Raw genomic sequence first — 20,375 nt, 5'->3', positions numbered from 1 at the left:
TTTGTATTCGCATGCAGAAATGTGACTGTGCAATAATTTTTTCCACAGAGCAAATCAGTCAAGATAAATAATGTCAAATATCTGTCCCCAGCTTGTCTTGCTGCTGCATTTATCAAATGTGACCTTCCATGGTCAGAGCAAAGTGGTGGAAACCCCAAAGCTCCTGCTATCAGATGAGCAGCCCAGACAGCGACTGCGTGATTAGAAAATGACAAAATAAATGTTTGAAATGCACAGGACAGAGGTGCAAAGCCACTCCTGGTGCTTGGCTGCACTCCCAAGCTCCTGCCTGAAGTGATGCTTAGCCTTGCAGCACACAGGGCCACTCAAACCCTCTGTAAAGGCAACGTGGCCAGAGTTTTTCAGTCGGATTCCTTGCACTGATACCCTGCAGAGCAGTCAGCCTCCCTCGAGTCATCCTCCCCAGAGTCACGAGGCTCTTCCCTCGCTTGGCTTCATCCAGCACGTCACCAGCCCACGCTCACACAGCCACAGCCTGCTCTCTTCAGAGGGCAAAACAATCTGGGAGGGGCTGCTGGGTGTGTGTAAGATGCCAAGATGCCAAGAGGAATCATTCTCATGGTTCTGCTCCATGGCACTCAGCTGGACCATACATGGTGCCCAGATGTCAGAGTTAAAAGGCAGAAAAGCTTCAGCCTTCTGTAAAACACCTCTCACCTTTCTTGGGGCAGTTGTTTGGATTTGTGAAAGCCCAACAGGCTTTGCAGAGGTAAAGGAATGACTTATGTTTGGCATAATTTAAAACTACACAGCTCCTTATGCAACCTTATTATCTTATGATCATAAAAGTGGAGCTTAAAATCATCCCTGGCCTCCACGTGTATGTGGTGAGCATCTCCTTCCCTCTGCAGAGCAGAGGAAGCACAGCCCATTTGTCATCCACTTTATCTCTGGCATTTTCTACATTTACATGTGTATTTATCATCCCAACACCCCAGCAGGAGCACGGCAGGAGCACAGTGATTATTCTTAGCGTGCTGCTCGCTAACAGCGCTGCGGGTTATCCTCTCCCTGCTGAAAACCTGCAGCTCCAAGGCACAAGGAGGACAAGTGCCAGACACATGGGGGGGGGCAGAGGAAGAACCACAAACGGGAAACTGGGATGAACTGGGATTAGGGCACCTCCAGCTCCCATTCTGACCCATCTCACCGCATCCACGAGGTTTAGGAAAGACAAAACCTTGCCACATCTGTAAATCCACAGGATTTATATGGAATGAGCACTCATGGAATGAGCACAGTGCCTTTTGCTCCAATAGCCACCACAACCTCATTTTGGGTGCAATAGGGGGGTTTCTGTGCCCCTGAATGTTTCTTTTGTAGCTGTTATGCCAAAAGCATTCTCACTTTCCTGTCTCCAGTGGGAACTGCACCTTTTAAAGGCACCAAGTCTGGTTTAATACTGCAGGCTTGAAAACCAGCCCTGGCTATGCAGGGAGCTCAGTCTGTTTTCACACAGCTGCTGCAGAGTTCTGCATTGCAAGCTCATTTGCTACTGTAAGGCTCATCAATAAAAGTAAATAAATGGATCATTTCTATCTCTATCAAATCTACTCCAGTACAGAAGATCGTGGCAGAGACAGCAAAGTTCTGGCAATTCAACCCTAAAACATAAAAGGGCAGAGCAGAGCTAAATTGTGCTATGAAATGCAATTTGATTTTGCATAAATTGGGTTTTGCAGCACGCTGTGCCTGGAGCAGGCAGCGAGGTCCCTGTGGGAGCATTGGCAGCTGGCAGGACCTGGAGCTGGGGCTGGTTTGGGACACAGCCCTGATCCCCCTGTTTGATGGAGGGGCTTCTCCTCCCACCCTGAGCAAGAACAAAACACATTGTTAAAAATCTTTTTTGTTATTTGCATTAATGCCTTGAGGAAGCAAAGCATCCCTTCATGGAAATACAGAATTTTTGATGTTGGAATGGACTTTAATGACAATCCAATTCCAGCCCCCCATGCTGCCCAGCCAGCCTGGCCTTGGATGGAACCAGCTCCCTCTTGCAGGACAAGCAGGGTACATTCAGATTTTCTGGCATTTGGCTGCATGGCTGGAAAAGGACAAAAATGCTGAAATTAAAGATGGGGAGGACTGACCCATCTCCCTTCACAGCCAGAAGCTGCAGCTGAGGTGTTACAGCCAGGCTACACAGACACACACAGCTCTTCCCTTCTGCCTTTGCCCAGGGTCTGGGAGAGGAGCCCCCCACCAGCTGAGGAGCTCAGACCCCACCACAGCCCCAGAACTGCTCCCACTTTTCACCATGATTCAAGCTGATCCAGCAGTCCAAAACACTTGGCTTGTGAGAGCCCTCTTCCTGTCTCCTGTCATTAGGCTCAAATCAACCATCTCTGCAGCTTCCCTCAGGCTGTGCTAGCACATAATCTCATTTCCCTATTCCCCATATATCCCTTCATCAATCCTTGCTCCCTCCTGTGCTGGCAGCTTTATGGTTTTGGGCAGTTTAACTTTCCTCTCCTGCTCCTCTTCTCCAGCCAAAGGCCAGGGACCCCCACACTGAGGAGCACAAGCACCAGCAGAGACACAGGTGAGAGATGAAGGAAGGAGCTGTGGGCAGCCCAAATGGCTGCAGCTTCTCTTAAGTCTGTATTAAACTCTTTTCAGAAGGCCATTGGTTGGGTTTTAATCCTTTTAGTGTACACTGTGTTGGGTTTTTTTTTTTTTTTGTGTGCTGGCAGTTTCTTAATTAAATTGCCACGCAACACGCAGCCACATGATTATACCAATTTTATTATCTGTATTGGCCCTACTTGTAATCTCATCAAAAGAGAGAAAGTTATTTTGGCTGGCCCAGTTGTCCAAACCTTGTGCAGAAACCCAGCTCCATGGTCCTGCAGCCCTTTTCCTGAGCAGGCTGTGCCCAGGAGCTGTGCCAAGCTGGACTCCCTGCACGGGACCCCTGGCACTGCCCTGCCTGGCCCTGTGCTTGCTTGTTTTGGAAACTTCCTCCCCTTTCCCATGGCCCCAGGGTCAGCAGGGACAGTGCACAGCACGTGGCCAGCACACTTCAAGCACCCACTTGTGAATTACTGGACCTGCTGACCTAAACTACATCATTCTGCAATTTGTAATCGCTGCCTAACAACCTTCCAAATTTCTACTGGAATGGAACCAATCTATTTCTTCCTCTATGATATAACAACATCCTCTGCGTTTTTTAAATAGACAGGAGAAGTATTTTCAGCAAATGCCTTCCCTTTTCTGCCTCTACTACCCACACAACAAACATTGTCAAGATCCCTGTGGTTCGCTGCAGAGCTGAACTCCCCGGCTGTTATTCCAGACACTGCTGGATGCCAATGTCCTTTTTCTCCCTTTGTAATTTTTGAAAAGCCTCATTTATAATTTATGGTCATTTCTATCAACTTCCCCTTTTTCCTCCATGACTTAATTTTTTAAGAAGTGTCTACTCATGCTTTTGCCTTCCTGGGCACACAGAGATGTGTCTGCAATTCCCGAGTGCTCAGCTGAATTTGCACCCCCCTCAAACCAGCTGCTCCAAGGCAAAGACAGGCACATTACTCCTTTGGACATTGATTTGTTTACACATTAAGGCAACTACTGAGGATCTATTCAGCCAAGCAATCACCAGCTCCACTTCCTTATATCTGCTTATTCCTTATAGCATTCCACCTGGACGGCCAGGCTGACTCCAGGGGAATCCTACAGATGAATTTTCTGTCTCAGGAATCACCATTTCTGCTGTTATCTTCAGCTTTACTGCTTCCTATATTGGTTTTGACTGTAGTCAAAGTATCTCTTGTCCAGCACTGCTGGGTATCCTGTGGAGAGGAAATAACTCTCCTTAGAGGCTGCTGCCAGAGCAGCGTGGCAGGAGCAGCCGGGCTCAGCACCTGGGGCCACCATGGGCACCTGCTCCTCCCTAAACCCACTGCCAGTCCCTTCTGAGTCCCTCACAATCCTTCTGCAGGTGGATCTTACCTCTACACTAATGCAACCATGCATTTAATCCGTTGGTATTATGGGATTTTTCCAGGCACTGTACCTCCCTAAGCAACCTGACTGAGCTGAAGGTGTCCCTGCTCTTGGCAGAGGTTGGACCAGACCTTTAAAGGTTCCTTCCAACCCAACCCATTCCAGGATTGTGTCAAGGGAAAGGGGATGCAGGGATAGAGTGAGCAGGCTGGGAACTTCTGATATTGTAAATCAAAGGCGACTCCCACGAAGGGGAGAGTGAATGAAGCATCTGACTCCATGGATATCAGAAGGTTAATTAATTACTTTATTATACTATACTATATACATTTCATCTAAACTGAATCTGCCAAGCACTCAATTCTGCTCACACTGCACAGAATCTTGTGACTGTCAGCCCACAGTCCCAACACACACAAACACACACCTGGCCCTGACAGGCCAAGGAAACAAAGCACCATCACTCTGGGGAAACAATCTCCACATTGCATTCTACTTTGGCACAGCAAGTGATGAGAATTGTGTTTTCCCTTTCTCTGAGGTTCAGAGAATGTGAATCTCAGAAATCCTTGGGAAGAACTGTGCCTTGCTTTTCTCTGTGAAGAGAAATGTGGCAACACTTCTGACATGTGCTCCACACAGCAAACCAAATTCTTGCAGCTCACCTGCAGCTCAAGTCCCTCATCCTGGGTCACTCTTGGGGACTGATATTCGAGGCGTGGGTGGACTTCACCATGGGTACAGCCCCCATCCCAGTTCCAGCAGGCAACAGAAGAGTTAACACACACAGTGCCTGCTGTGCACATGAGCTGCCCCCATTCCATCCCCATTTGATTTGTGTGGAACAAATCCCCGCAGCAGTGCCAGTCACTCCTGAGCGCCCGAGCGCACGGGGGCGGGTCTGTCACAACACACACAGAGCTCCAGACTGCTTCCAAACACCCAGAACCCCCATCCAAACATGGGCTGGGAGCTTCTATGCTGAAGACAGGCAGGAGTGAATACCTGGAACAAAGAGGTGCCTCCGGTGCAGCAGGATCAGCAGGGAATGCTGCAGAAGGGCAAGAGCTGCAGGAACTCATCTCCCAGGGATGCTGGCCAGTGCAACCTTTCTTTGCTTTCATTCCATGTAGTTTTAATGTGACATCCCTTATGCCTCCCCACTACTGCCAACCCTGGGGTCCCATTTTCCCAGTGTGTTTTACTGCTGCTCTGAAGGACCTTTTAACTTCAGCTATTTTTAGACAGCAATAGGCCTCTCTGTGCAGAGGTACCTGGGAAGGGAGCTGTGCACAGGGCTTCATCTGCTCTGCTCTCGCTGCTGTCTAGCAATAGATTTTGACACTGGGAGTGCATTAAAAATAATGCTCAGCCATTAATGCTGACAACAGAGCAGTAACGTAGAGCCTTGTAAAGTCCCATCCCATCTCCACTGGCTCCTACCGTGATGCAGCAGCTGCTGCTGCCCTGCATGCAGAGAGAAGCACGAGCCTTGTGCCCTAAAACCCTGGCACCCACCTATCTCCCTCATCCACAATGGGTGGCCACGTTTTCCTCAGCATACTTTAACTGGGGCTGTCACCACGACAGAAACTGCCAAGGAATATCCACAGCAGGCCTGTGTGTGCACACAAAAAGAACAGAGCAGCACCTTTGTCATCTCTGCAACACAAATATGCCCTCTTTAGCTTTTTCTCCTCCAGCCAAGGTTCTTCTATCCAACACCAGCATGATCTGCAGGGTAACAATCATGTCTGAGCAGTCACCAAAACCTGTGGTCACCACGGCAGAGCAGATTCCAGCAGTGGTAGGGAAGGACATGGCAACAGCAGCTAGGGTGTTCCCTCCTCCTTCATCCTCTGAAGGATTTACATGTCACTGCCACCAAAGCAAGAAAATATGGCAGGTGTGAGCAACATACAACAGAGACCATGGACAGCAAATGTCACATCCCCTTCCATGATCACTGACACACAACAGCCCTGTGCAGCCTTTACCTTCAGCTAAAGCACATCCTTTCCACTCCTCCACCCTGGAAATGCTTGCAGCATCTCACACAGGGAGCTGGGAGCAGAAACACAACATTCCAGCTCCTGGCTTTCTAGCAGAGCATTTATTTTGTTAAATAGAGTATGCGCTCTTGCAGCACATTAATATTTCAGACACAGGATTGCCCTTCCGAGCACACACATCTTGATCCTTAAGGCACTAATGTGCCAATAGTAAACAATGTTTATTATTCCTTCAGACAAGCCATTGCTTTACACGTTTCCAGCCAAGGGCAGCCCAACTGGAGGCAGATTAACCCCAGCACCAGCCCAGCCCTGCAGACAAGGAGCACTGATGAGGCTGTCGATACCGCTCGCCTGCTCTGCTCCAGAGACAGAGTGAGAAATTCCACAGTGCACAGCTCCAGAGAGGAGCCAAGGGCCATGCCACTTGATTTGTTCTCCCCAGTTCCTTCTGCATTTGAATTTTAATATGCTTTGCCTCTGCCCTCCCCTGCTGCTCCGCCACAAGCATTCCAGCAGCATTCCCGCATCCCATGAGGTGACACTTGCATGGGCCCCTCCTGGGCTGCTCTTCCTCCAGACCTGGCATCTTCCTTCATTTTAAATGGAAAAATACTCTCTGAACACCTGAAGCAATAAAGATTATGGAGGAAATGGAGAAGAGCATTACAGCAGCTTGAGGAGCAAATGTGGTGATGAATGTGCAGCTCAGGGTGAAATCTGAGAGCAAATTTGTATATGAGGTAATTTTCCTGCAGGATTTTCAAGGGGAAACATGAAAATAAATGGTAACATCTTCCTAATGGCTGTGAACACTTCTACATAGAGATGAGAACTCGGAGCTAACTAAGAAACCTCAGCTCTCTTTGTTTTAGCTTTTTAATTTACAGAGCAGCTCTCTCAAAGACAGAGCTGGAAGGAAGTGTTAAATTACAGGTAATCCACAGGGAATCCAGCACCCAAGAGGCTTCCGGCTCCAGAGGAAGGAAAGATGCAGAGATACAGAAAAGAAAAACCTCATTTCTGCAGCACAGACTTTCAATGGCATTGCAGCAAGCACAGCACATTGTCACCTCTTGGACCATAAGGTGTGAAATACTCTCAGGTGTGAAATACCCTCCCTAAACTGTGCCTGGCCACCTCCTGCCCCACACAGCCAGCCATCACCTGCAGCACACGGATTCCTCACCAAACAGCCACCCTGGTCCCTTTTTGTTCCTCCCAAGGAGGAAAGGGGAGCCAGGGTAGCTCAGGGACACTTGGCATCCAGGGATTGTCTCAGGCATCCGTACTTTGCTGCTTTATTCCAGAAGCAGAAGTGGGAAGAGAGCTTTCTGATACTTCAGAGGACAAATTAAGGCAGTAATTTGCTTGCAGAATTAAAATATGCAAATGCACACTCCTTGGGGCACCCACACCAACAGTAAGGATTGCCTCATCCCTCACTCATGCCTGCCCAGCACCAGCCCCTGGAGATGCTCAGCACTGCAGAGTGAGCTGGGCTCTTTAATTTGGGAGCCAAATCAACACCCCAAGGCTCAGCTCTGTCCTGGGGTGAACCCTCTAGAGAAGGGCAGGACCTGGCACCTTCACCAGCATGGGAAGGAGAGCCAGGGTGCATCAGACACATCAGACAAAGCCAGAAACACAGTTGCATGAAGCACATGTAATAATGGCAGTATTTGCTGTATGTCAAGCTGGAAGCACAAAGTGCTGCAAACGCTCTGGTCCTTTTGTCATTTTTCCACTACACTTGCCCTTGGAAATAATATCACTTAATATTGCGTGACTGACATAAAATCCTTTTTTATTCCTGGCAAAGCAGCACAGAAGAAAAGTTACTGGTTGGTGATTTGGAGAAGGAGATGAGACAGCGATTGGAACTGACTATTCCTGTTTGGCAAGATAAAAACGTCCCCCTTTCATAGGCTGCTTCCCTCTATTTTCTTACAGAGAAATGTCTTATTTTGCATGCACAGAGAGCCAAGATTCCAGTCCCTGGCACAAGGGCTGCAGAGCTCACTTGACTGCGCTAGTGAGGCAGTGGATCAATTCCCTTTCTCTCCAGGCTCTCTCAGGAAGGATGAGGGCACTGCTGACCAAAACAAACCCAGACAGAGCCCTAGCACTCAGCACCCCTGGCTGCACCACCACCAAGGGTCCTCTGCACCCATGGGTACCCAGGGTGGCCACCCCAGGGCTCCTGGAAAAGGATTTGTAGAAAATTCAACCTTCTGAAGTTGGTATTTCCCCCATGAAAATAATCAGTTTTTAACTATACAGCACTTTCTAAAAGTAAGAAGAAAAAAAAAAAGAAAGGTGTGAAAATTGTGACCAGCTACTTTATAATTAGAAAGAAACAGTGAATCTTACACTCCTGCTATTAACTACTGGCCTGCAGCAGGATGGAGCCCCCAACTCTACCTCCCTGGAAAACCTCAGGGCAGGTTTTCAGCCTCTCACGTGCCTGTGGGTTCTTGGCACCAGGCTGCCAAAAGGTTAACACGAGAATGAGCGTCACACTCGGGAGTGGTGACCAGAAGGGGACACAGAGCAGCAAAGTGTGGCACAGCCACAGGGCAGAGGCATTCCCAGCCTCTGGGCCACCAGAGGGGATCCTAACTACTCTTTACAGCTCACTCACTCCCAGCCTCTGCTCTGTGTTATGCAACCCAGCAGCGAGGTTTGGGAATGACATTATTGTGCCCAACATCTCCAGCGTCTGCTGGGATTTCACAGCGGATGACAAACGAGCTCGACACCTCGCACTGAAACATACAACAGAAAACCGTGTTGTTTTCCACATTTCAAAAACATCTGCTATGAATTAATGATTCAGCTCATACCTACAGTGACAGGCGCAGAGGAGATGAGAGTGGCTGAGCACCCTGAGGCTCGCCAGGCGCTGCTCCTGTTTCTGCAGCACTGCTCCTGCCTCCTGCAGGCAAAATCTGCAATCCACACTGACCACTAGCAAGATCTGGAAGGTGTCCCTAAAACTGCAGCCTTCAACTTCACAGAGTTGCCAGGGATCTGTGCTGCACAGAGGGCAGCCAGAGGAGCAGTTACAGAAGAGCTCCCAAGAAATTCACCAAAACAGACATGTAAAGTGCCCTACAAGCACACGTACATCCTTGTTCCCATTGTTAATTAATGCAGCACAGCAGCCTCAGATCGTGTACATTAAACTTCCTGCACATCCTCCACTGGCCACACAATTGTCTCCCTCATATATCAACTGCAAAACACTCGAGTCAAGCCTGGGGTAACTTCATCTTCCAGGTCCCTGTGCACAAACTCTGCATCTGCTGGAACTCTGCAGACTCTGGGAGTCTCCATGTAACCAAAAACAGAAGCAAAGCAAAGCTCACCTCCCCTGAGTGCAGAAATCCCTCATCCCCCAGCTCATCACAGAGAATCACAGAACCATTTAGGTTGAAGACCAGAACCATTTTGGTTGGACCTCCATGACCACCAAAATCAAACCAAATTATTCCATATTATCCAAATATCTGTATTATCTCTATTTTATATATTATGAATATACAGAGTTAATATAGTTTGTTCTCTATATACAAACTATATTTTATAGTTAATGCAGACAAGCTTCACTTCTGGAGTCCTCCAGGACAGGCTGGAGCATCTCACATGACCCCAGGGGAGGACAGTCCCTTGTGCACAGCCACCACACAGGGATCCTGCACCTCCTCTGCATTTGAACCTGAGAATCTGTTCAAAAGCCCCTCACCCCAGCAGGATCTACACCCAGGCAGGGGGTTTTCTTCCCTGAAGGATTTTACAGCTTCATATCCCTCCATAATTTCCTCCTTGTTTAATAGGAATGTATTTAAGTTTGTTTTGAAGATATGCAGTGCTGTTAATTGCTGTTCTAACATGTCTCTAATAATCCATCCTTTCTAATTATTCATTGCTCGCTACCTCTTAAGTGCTTAAATACATTCACAAATTCTAATCTATTCTCTGCACAATCAGTGATTCCTACTCACCAAACCACAGTGCAGCACATTTAATACAACCTGAGCTTGTTTTGCTGCACTCTTAATTGCTCTCCTTGCTAACTGTGTTTCCTTCAGCCCTGATCAAATTGCAGGCTGACTTGGCAAAAACAGAAGGAAAAAAAGCCAGACAGGCAGCAGACACCGCTGCAGTGACATCACTGACAGAGTTAAGTGTAAAAACAGTAAAAAATAAAACCAGTAAAAGCAGTTCTTCAAATGCTGAGTCTTCCAAGCAGAACTGAAACAGAGGAGTGACAAACCTAGAGCACCCTACCTCGTAGTGGGCCACACGCTGGGACTCGGAGATCAGCTGGGCACTGCACACCTTGCAGTAACTTTCAGTGAACAATTCTTGGTCGATGTCAGAGGATTTCATCTGTGCACAACAGAGAAGGGACAAGGAGCAGGATCAGTCACAGAAAGCAGGCAGATGTGTCTGACATGGCTCCTACAGAGCCAAGGGCAAGGCAGCACTTGAGCCAAGCAGTTCTTGTCACCGTGAGGGAGTGAAACCAATGTTGTACAGGTGTAAATGTGACACACACACATTCCCCTGTCACTGTCACATCTTCTGGAAAAATCCTTTCGCCCAGGATTTTGCTCCTGGGAAGCTGAGAAGCCTCACAAGAAAAAGGAAAACAGTAATAATCTCATTTGCTTCTCCTGTGTTTTGCTGTTTTGGAATGTGTTTGGAGATTGTTTATCCAACAGGAGATTGTTTCATTGGTTTCATGTGAATTGTTTTGACTTACAGGCCAATCAAGGTCAAGCTCTGTCAAGGCTCTGGAAAGAGTCAGGAGTTTTCATTATTATCTTTTTAGCCTTCTGTCTGTATCCTTTCTGTATTCTTTAGTATAGTTTAGTATAGTATTCTTTAATATAATATAGATCATAAAATAATAAATCAGCCTTCTGAGAACATGGAGTCAGATCCATCACTCCTCCCTGCCATGAGGGACCCCACAATTACAACAGTCCCCCCACATCCCCAGTCCCTCCCATTTGGAGTCCCCAGGTTTATGCAGTGTGGTTTTAACCCATGTCAAGTGCTCATTCCTCACCCCAGGCAGTTCCCAGGACCAGAGCAGGGCCCCTTTGCTGCTGCAGAGGGACACACAAGGACCAGGTGTGCCCAAGCCCAGCCATGCTCTGAATGCCACAGACACAGCACAGGTTCCACAGCAGGGCTGTGCTGCCCTGACACCCCCTTGGGAAGGGCTGCTCTTCATCATCTTTCCTGTCCAGGAGCACCAGGCACAGAACCTGCTCTGACAGAGATCCCTCATGGCTCAAAACACGCTTGACCATTTGTTATACAACAGGAAAAGAACTCATAAAGGCTTTTATAGAGAAGGCAAACAGCATCACAACCTGCAGGAAGGCGGTTTTAAGCTGGAAGAGCACTCTGTTGTACTTCTCCATTTAGATGTGGAAGAGAATTGTTTGGATGATTTACTGGGCTGTGCTGTTCTCCAGCAGCTGTTTAAATATTTATGTGTTGCCCAGAACTTTCCACGAGGACACTTGCACCTTTAAAACCTGCTTGCTGAGTGCTCTGGTTCACAGGAACACAACACTCCTCTGTTCACAGCCTCCTCCTTGTGCCACTGCAGGTACACAGATCTGAACTCACAACCAAGGGCTGCATCAGGAAGGTTCAGGCTTAAAACAAACTGAACCCAAGTTGAGACAGAAAGCAACAGAGGCAGCTCCACAGAGAGAATATTTAAAACCAACCCCTATGCAAAGTAAGAGGGAAAAGAGAGGCTGGTGCCTTCTCATTAATGCCAAGATAAAATCTATTAATTCACAATCATAACAAACCTGAGCATAATGAAGACTGATAATACAGGTTTTATAGAGCTCATTCCACTGTCTGGGAAGAAAAATAACATGGGAATGAAGAGGCAATGAGATCTCATTAGCAGACAAAGGTGCAGAAGGGCCAGGCACTGTTGGGCTGTGCAGCAGAGCTGGAGGTGCTGATGCCAAACCCCAGTGTCCTGCCATGCCACAGTTATTGAGGATCCTGCATATTTTATGAAAATAAGCAGCTGAGCTGATAGAGACTGCCAGCCTGGAGAGATCAGCCAGCCCTGAGCTCCAGGAGAAGGTTTGCCCAGGTGTTCTGGTTTACCAGACAAAACCACTGATCTCAGAGCTCCTCTGCTGCTGTGCTTGCTCTTTGTTTGATTCTGTAAAGACATTTGCTTGTTTTCTCTTGCTATCTGCCTAGTTTCAATCCTCATTTCCTCTGTCCAGAGAGATGTTGCATTGAGAAACTTTCAAAGACACCAAAAGACCCTTTTAGGAATATGAGAAGTGTTGCAAAATTGCATCAAAGGCAAAACAAAGTGGGAGGAAGAAATCTCACTTAACTCCAAGAGATTGACACAAAGCAAACCAAAGAATCTCATTAAACCTCAATCCAGCAACCAAGCCAGAGACAGGTACCACCACCTTCATTTGCATGCAGCCTGCAATGCTAGGACAAACCCTCATTGCAAAAATCAGAGTAAATCAAAAGCTTCTCAGCATTAGCTCAGCATTCTGGGCTCTGATAACAGAGCCAAACTCTGTTTTTCTCAAATGGAATCCTCTGTCCTCCTTTGCAGCAGCAGGGGCTGAACAGGCTTATCCAGGAACTGGATCTCAGGCATTTTCTCTAAGCAGCAGGTTCTGACACAGGTGTGGGATGTGTTCCCCTCACATCACAGGGTCAGCACCAGGAGAACACGGTGGTTCTGCTGATGGTGTGACTGCTGTGCACCACAATTCCCGTGTAAATATTCAAGTTACCTAATAAAAGTCTCTCTGGAATGGGAGACCCTCACAAAACACACTCAGAACACAGCTACAGGTGACAGAAGCTCCCACTCTCCTGCCCTGCTCCCAAATCCTGGTGTATCCACCAGCAGAACCCGCCTGGCACCACTTGAACACCTGAGTGAGGCACAGCTCCTGGCTGCCTCTGCAGCTTTGACCTCCCCAAGCAGCTCCTGGGATCCCAGGGCTGTCCCCAAAGTGCCACACTCCCATGGAACCACCAAGGATGGGGGGACCCTTCTCTCCCAGGGATCCCAGCTCTCTTTGTCTGGATGCCCAGGTGAGCAGCAGCAGCTCCTGCTCACCCAAAAGCTCCCTGTGCCCCCAGGAAGCACAGCCAGCCTGCAGGAGGGCAGGGTCCTCTTGTCCAGGCACAGAAATGGAACTGGGATTCTGGCAGAGGGTTTCACTGCTGCTTTTTCATGGTGATGAAAAGGACAGCAAGGCAGAGCAGAGAGGGATGGGGATTAGGAAGAACAAAAGAACAAATGGAAGCAATACCTCCTTCATGCTTTTGCATGAATATATTAGGCTAAACTGCTATGAGGATTCAAGCATAGGTAAGCTTGGCTACTTAAAATAATTAGAAAGCTCTGTAACAATAACTGCTCTAGACAAAATTAAATTTTAACAAAAAATAATAGATTCACCTTAGCAAGAAAGATTTCCACACAAGCAATCCACTACCAGCACCCACTTACAGAAATCACCCTTGCAAAGTTGCCACTGAAACCAAGACAGCCCCAGAACAGGTTTAAATTCAAGCACCAGTCATTGACTTGAGAAAATGGACAATTACCTGTCACCATTTTTCTGGAAAAATCCCTTTGCCCAGGATTCTTCTCCTGAGAAGCTGAGAAGCCTCAGAGAAAAGGGAAAACAATATTATCTGATTGCTGCTCCTGTGTTTTGCTGTGATTGGTCATTAAGTGAAAACAATTCACATGAAATCAATGAAACAATCACCAACCACGTTCCAAAGCAGCAAAACACAGGAGAAGCAAATCAGATAATTATTGTTTTCCTTGTTCTCTGAGGCTTCTCAGCTTCCCAGGAGAAGAATCCTGGGCGAGGGGATCTTTCAGAAAATGTGATGGTGACAAACACGCAGTGAAATGAATGCTCCCCTCCACCATGCAGGTTTTAAACTGCCACCATCCCCAGGGTGGCACAGGCTGGTCCTGCACACAGAGCCCAGGAAGGTCCAGGGCTGGCATTTCCCTGGGGATCTGCCCAGGGAAGAACAAGATGCAAGACCCAAACACCTGCTCCCTCCAAAGGGTGGTGCAGAGATGGCACAGCAAGGCTGGGTGATGGCTTCTCTCCCTGCAGAGCTCCAAGGGCTCCCCTCTGCAGCACCAGGCACACTCCAGACAGGAAACCCTGAAACAGAACACAGCTCTGTGCTGTGGGTGCCCAGCCTGAAACCAGCACCTCCTCCTCTTCAGAAAAGCTCCCTTCCCCATTTCTGTCTTGTCTCAGACACACTTGGCATTACCCTCCTGTGGGTTAATCCAAGCAGTGATTTATTAACTTCTTCTGCCTGCAAGTGTGATAAAGGGAGTTCATCAGCAATTAATATTTATGTATTTCTAATCACTTAATACCACTGTGACTCTCTCCCTGCCCACACATGCCTGACTAGTCCAGGACTGACCAGCCCTCAGCTGGTCTCACCTCACAGCCCATCTCTCAAAATGCAGCATGGAGAGAAGGGGTTTCTCTGCCATCAGCATGTCCTCAGCTGTGAGGGACATTCAAGGGCAGCCACGGGTGCTGAGCAGGGTGGGACACGTCCCTGAACACCCTCAGAGACTTTTCCTGCTGAGAATTGAAGAAGTAACACGGGGTTCATAACCTTGTCACAGACACAAACTGTCATGCTAAACAGAAGCACTTGGTCTGCACATGGTGGTGTAAATACCTGAAATTCCTAGTGTCCTCCTCCTCAGGTGGGGACAGGAGGGGTCTCTCCCAAAAAGGACAATGGCTTTGTGGGGTTTATTGTGGCCTCCTGTGCCACACTCCAGAGCCAAGTCCCCTCCTGCTCCAGATCCATGGCCTCTGCACACAGAGCATCTCCAGGAATGGCTCAGTGTGACACAGGAGACCTCATCTGCAGCACCTTGTGCCATATGGTTGCAATTCTTCTCAGCAGGTTCAGTGACTGGAACAGCTCAATGAAAAATCAATTCCATCCCACTGACGCCAGGTTTTGGCAATGTCCAGACAGGTGCTCACTCAGCTGCGCTGAATTTTAGAGGATGGCAACTCACAACTGACCTCAGAGACATCTGCAAAGCCAAATTCCTTTCCAAGGCAATGCTTTGCACCAGCTGAATCCCTCCAGGTGGGGTCATGCTAAATGTGTCCCTGTCACAGAGGAGAGGGGTGGAAGTGCCCTGGAATTCCTGCACACATTCATTTCTTCTATTGCCCCATCGAGGACAAGGAGTGCCATGGGAAACACAGGGTTCAGCAACTTGGTTTTCTCCAGTCGAGAGGAGAGAAGAAAAATGTGGTCTCTTATCTGATTTACTCCTGAAGGCCTAGAGTCACTTTTTTCCAAAATTAACAGCCTCTGAAATCTCCACACCAGAGCACAAGAGAAGCAGCAACTGAGCATGTGCACGAATGCCAAACACAAACAACAAGCCAAAAATTAAATGTCCTGATTTTCATGTTATGAATTATTTGTGGCTTTTGCTGCTGCCACTCTCCCATGGATTAACATCTCATGTAACACCTCCTGTTTTTGTCTGTTGTTTAATTTGTCTTGCAATAAAAAGAAAAAAAGCCTTTACTAATAATTAATGTGCTTTGAGCAACTCTGTCACTGCACTTACACTGAGGCATCTGAAGAAATGCAAAACTGCCTTTTGAAGTGCCTGATTTCCCAGCACGACAAGACAATGGCTGAGCCTGTTCCATGAGTGCAATTCTCCTCCTGCTTTTATTGCCTTGGGTGCAGGAGGCCACAGCAGAGGGCTGGGCTGGGGCAGCCCAGGCCAAGTCTGTGCTGCTGGCTCTGCCTGGCAGCCACAGACAGGACAGGACAGGAGAGCCCATCCCATGGTGATGGCAGGACTCTGCAGCCCACCCTGAGCTGGTGCAAGAGCCCAAATTCACAGCCATGGGATCTCCAGCCTCAGCCTGTTCCAGCACCTGAATTTCCTTGCAGTCCCTCCACCATCCCAGAGAGGCAGGGCTGGGCAATAACAGAGCCCAGATCATCCTGTGTCCCACAGGTCACGGCAGTGTGTCCCCACCCACAAAGAGCTCCCTAGGAGCCACATCTCCAGAGGATCTGTGTGCTATTTTCAGTTTTTCCCACTCTCCTGCCAAACCAAAGATGTTCCACGTCCCTCCAGCTGTGCTGAACATCTGCCGTCTCTACCGCGCTTCACCTTCCCTGCAGTTCTTGTTTGGTTTGGGGTTTATCCCAACTCCCTCCATTCCCTAAATCCTCCACAGAGTCAATTTGCTTCACTTCTGCTCTGAGCCTTTGATGCATTTGGACACGCTTTATTGGAGCCCTGAAAATCAGAACAAGATTGTGTGTGGCACGAGCTGGGGAGCAGGAGAGATCCTGCACGTGGCTGCTGCATGTGTCAGCACAGAGAGGAGAGGTTGTGGAGAACAACAAGAGGGAGACACAGCCTCAGTGCAGACCAGGCTCAGCCTCAGCACCCCAAATGTGCCTCACCTCACATGATTTCCCACAGTGCTGCTCATTTCCTGGGTTTCTTGATAGAAGTGCCCAAGGGGGCCTGGCTGGATGGGCCCTGGAGAAACCTGGGCTAGTGGAAGGTGTCCCTGCCCACGGAGGGGAATTGGAACAAAGTGATTTTTAAGGTCTTTTCTAACCCAAACCATTGTGGGATTCTGTGTTTGCCAGGACTAAGAAAAGTACTGTCACACAACAACAGTGCCCTCTCAGTGGACAGAGATGGTGGTTTTGAAAAGAGCCTCTCAGCTTTCATGCCACTTTTGGAGGGAAATTGCCACAGATGTCTCACTGAATTCCCAAAACTCATGAGCTCTGGGCTAGGGGGAAAGCTGCCAGATGTGCCCATCTCCTCACCCAACCATCAAGGTCCCATTTATATAAACTGAACCAAGCAAGAAAACAGCCTGATGAACACATCAGGAGGAGTGCTCTGAGCAGAGGGAAGCCAGGAGAGACAGGCAATACCCTCCAGGCAGAACAACAGCAGGACAACGTCCCCAGGTGTGCCTCTGCAGCCCCCACCTTCCCCAGAGCCCCCACCTGATGGGGGAGCAGAAGCAGGAGACTCGAGCTTATGAGTGGCACTGAAATCCAGCTGGTGACTTCTTGACCCAGTGCCTGTTTGAAGGGGAACAAAAGGCAAGCAATGGAAACTACAGAAGCAGAGAGCAAAGGACAGATCTGGGTGTGCAGGGGAGACAAGCCCAGCATGCCCCAAATGCCTCAGGGGACAGGAGGGAAGGCCACTGCCAAGGTTAGAGGGAGCCACGCTGTTAATTCTGGAAGTAGCATCATTCCCACCCTACAAATTCATTAAGGACATGAATTTTCCTAGTTATTCACACTACATCATGTAGCAGGGTTTAATTGCAAACATGTGCTGATTTGAATAAAAATACACTTTAAAAAAAAGAGATTGATATATTGTGACTGTTTTAAGCCAGTCTGCAGGAACTCGAGGGAGAGCAATCAAGATTTCGTGCTGCAGGGAACCCACTCTGTGTCCAGCACGCTTCAAGGACAGGGCTCTGTCACTCCCTCCAGCATGGCCAGGTGGCACAGCTCAACCCTTAGCAGAGGGGACAGCCCAGAAACCTCCTGAAATAAGCATTAAAACAGACCTGTGCAGGCTTTGCAGAGCCTACAGTTGAGATAGAGGGGCTGCTACAGTCAGAGGGGAAGGACTCACCTGCACTAGGATGGTAACAAAACAGGGACCTTGACCCGGGCCCCACCTCCCCTTGACTGAGCCCAGGCCTCCCCAGCCTGGGGATGATGCCTGGTCCAGCACAACCTGGTCCAAAACTCTCAGGTTTCTGTGGTTGAGATGACCCCCAAGGTATTAAAAAGTCTCTTTTTCCCAGCCCTGTGACCAAAGAAGAATTTGAGATTCGTCAGCTCTGCTTTCCAAGGTTGTTTATTTTCTCTTATCTATTCCATTCTCTCTCTGCCCTGCTGAGCTCTGCCCAGCAGGTCTGGTTGTGGCACAGCCCCTGCCCTTGGGGTAGTGTTAAATTTTTATACCAAGAACTGCCTGTGCTTTATTGACAATAATTTCCCAATCACCTGTGTTAGACAGTTTGTGTGTGCTCTAAACCAATCCAGGAGTGTCACCATCACAGCAGGAGATGGAGGACCAGAAGAAGGAGAGGACATGCCCAGATTCCTCCATCTTGCCTCTTGAACCCCCATTCTAAATCCCCCAAATTCTACTTTTTCACCCTGTGACAAATTCACTGTCATTCTACTCAAACTCTTGTGGCTTGTAACTCCTCACACAGAGTTGGGAATTGTTTCCATGGGCTAAAATCAAAAAGGCACAGGTGGGTTTTGACTCCGTGCCAAGGTCTCTGAGCCCCCTGCCAGGGTCTTGAATCACTCAGGGCAGCCAGAGGAATGTCCTGGGTCCCAACACAAACTCCTGGTGCCTCCTCCCACATCCTGGTGCTCTCCCATCACTCTTGCTCCCATCCCAGCACCAGGGGTGGTTTTGGCAGCTCTGGGTGAGCAGGGCTGCTGCAGCCCCTGGGCTGCCCAGGGACCCTGGTGGGTGTCAGGGCATCGGGGCACAACTGAGGCTCACACACCACAGCCAGGGTTACCATGTGATGCTCGCCGTTGCCATGGAAACGGTGGCTTCTCACAAAAAGACACATAAATAGCCTCAGCACTGGCTGAGCGTGGGCACAGCCAGGCTGGGGCACCCTGGCAGCCAGGTCACAGGTGTCCAGCCAGGGCTCCTGCACAGCCCTGCCTTGCCCAGCCAGGACCACACTCTCATTTTTGGATAAGCAGGACCTACTTTTTCCAGTGGCTCCCTAATAACACACAAAATGGCAGGAAGCAAGGCAAGCCATGCTGGCAGCCCGTTGCCTCTGGTACTTTGCATAATCAGGGCTTGTCAGTCCCCATCAGCTTCAGCTCAGAAAACCAAGAGGAAAAGCCATGTAAGGTGGCAACAGACTTAGAAGAAGCCTCCAGAGAACAAATCTGTCCATCGCTGATGTGGGATTATTTTAATTCTGGATCCCTGATAAAGGCTGCATGCTTGGCTGGCTGGCTGAGCTAAAGCACCTCATCCCAAAACCACAATCAGGCTCAGCAGCACTAACCCCAGATCAGTTTACTGTCACTGCTGACAGCACTAAATGCTCCCTGCTCAGCAGACATGAGCCAAGTTAGAGAGAGCAGAGGCAGAGATGCTCCAGGTCACCCATGAGTTTTGGTGCAGCAGGTGGGCTGAGCTCCTCTCCCCTCCCCAGGATGGCTCCTCTCCCACCCTGTGCTGCCAGCCAGAGATGACTCACTGACTGCCACCTGGTGAGGATTTACAGGAGCTCGGGTGCCACCAAGGCAGCTGGGAAACTCCAGCCAGGAACCCTCCCTGCCTGCGATGAGCGATGGACTCTGCTCCCTCCAGCCACAGCTCCCTGCTACAGCAGAGCTTCTTGTCACCAATGAAATGATTTAGAAACAAGACACCAGGAATGCAAGTGTTTCCAGAGTCTCACAGTTAGCACAGAGTAGCTAAACCTCTGGCCTCATTAAACTGCACATCCAAATTCCACATCCTCTAAAGGGTATCAGCAGATTTCATTAAACTCCTTCTTATTATCATGTAATCTGTCAATTAGCTTTGTGAGCACCAGCAAACAAAGAGCTTTATCTTAAGTAAAACATAAAACATTTACATCCTTCCTACTGCACTTTCTTTATCTTTGCCCATCTTTGATTTAAAAAAAAGAAAAAACAAACCCCTCCTTTTGTTTGCATTTGCCTTCTTCTAAGAAACAGGAGGATCTCCCACTCTCAGCCACACTAAACAAAAGCATGCTGGAATTTTAAGTTTTATGTCAGACCTGTCTTCCTTGGGCTTGGGAGCATCTCAGCAAGGCACTCAGATAACTCATGTTTCATCTTCTCCTCTGGAAAAAAACACCATTCTGTCCCTTACCATAGATGAGCAATGGCTCATCAATGCCCCCTGCAGTGCTCCAGCCCCACGCACCAAAGGGTCCCCAGAAATGCAAATTGTTCTATTTCTGTGAGAAATGAAACTGCCACTGCAGAAAGGCTGGAGCTGGGCACTGGCTGCTCCTTTCAGAGACCAGCTCTGACTCATAGGTTTGGAAAGGTCTCCCTTTCCCTGCATAGTCTGGGGATCCAACTCCTACAGTATTTATCAGGCACCCCCTGTGCTAAAGAAGCAACAGAAAGGCATTCCAACAAGTTAATGTGTTTCATAAACCATCCGTTTTCCAAGTGGAGTTTGTAGATTATCCTGCACCCGTGGCTGTCAGCCTTACAGTCTGGCTA

General features: G+C 48.7%; 1 protein-coding gene across 3 annotated transcripts in view; it reads right to left on the bottom strand.

Moving 5' to 3' along the window:
- The window catches only part of ZMAT4 (zinc finger matrin-type 4), a 50,453-nt gene that overhangs the window by 24,419 nt on the left and 5,659 nt on the right, over window positions 1–20,375 (bottom strand). For 2 of the 3 annotated variants that reach the window (XM_050982944.1, XM_050982945.1), the window contains exon 2: window positions 10,278–10,379. In XM_050982944.1, the coding sequence (XP_050838901.1) occupies window positions 10,278–10,379 (102 nt within the window). Of the gene's footprint in view, window positions 1–10,277; window positions 10,380–20,375 lie in introns of those variants that run through there. The other variant, XM_030233790.2, reaches the window with a different exon arrangement.

The sequence above is a fragment of the Serinus canaria genome, chromosome 22 (genome assembly GCF_022539315.1).
Source record: "Serinus canaria isolate serCan28SL12 chromosome 22, serCan2020, whole genome shotgun sequence".
Lineage (NCBI taxonomy): Eukaryota > Metazoa > Chordata > Aves > Passeriformes > Fringillidae > Serinus > Serinus canaria.
This window is presented reverse-complemented; position numbering and strand designations above follow the sequence as displayed.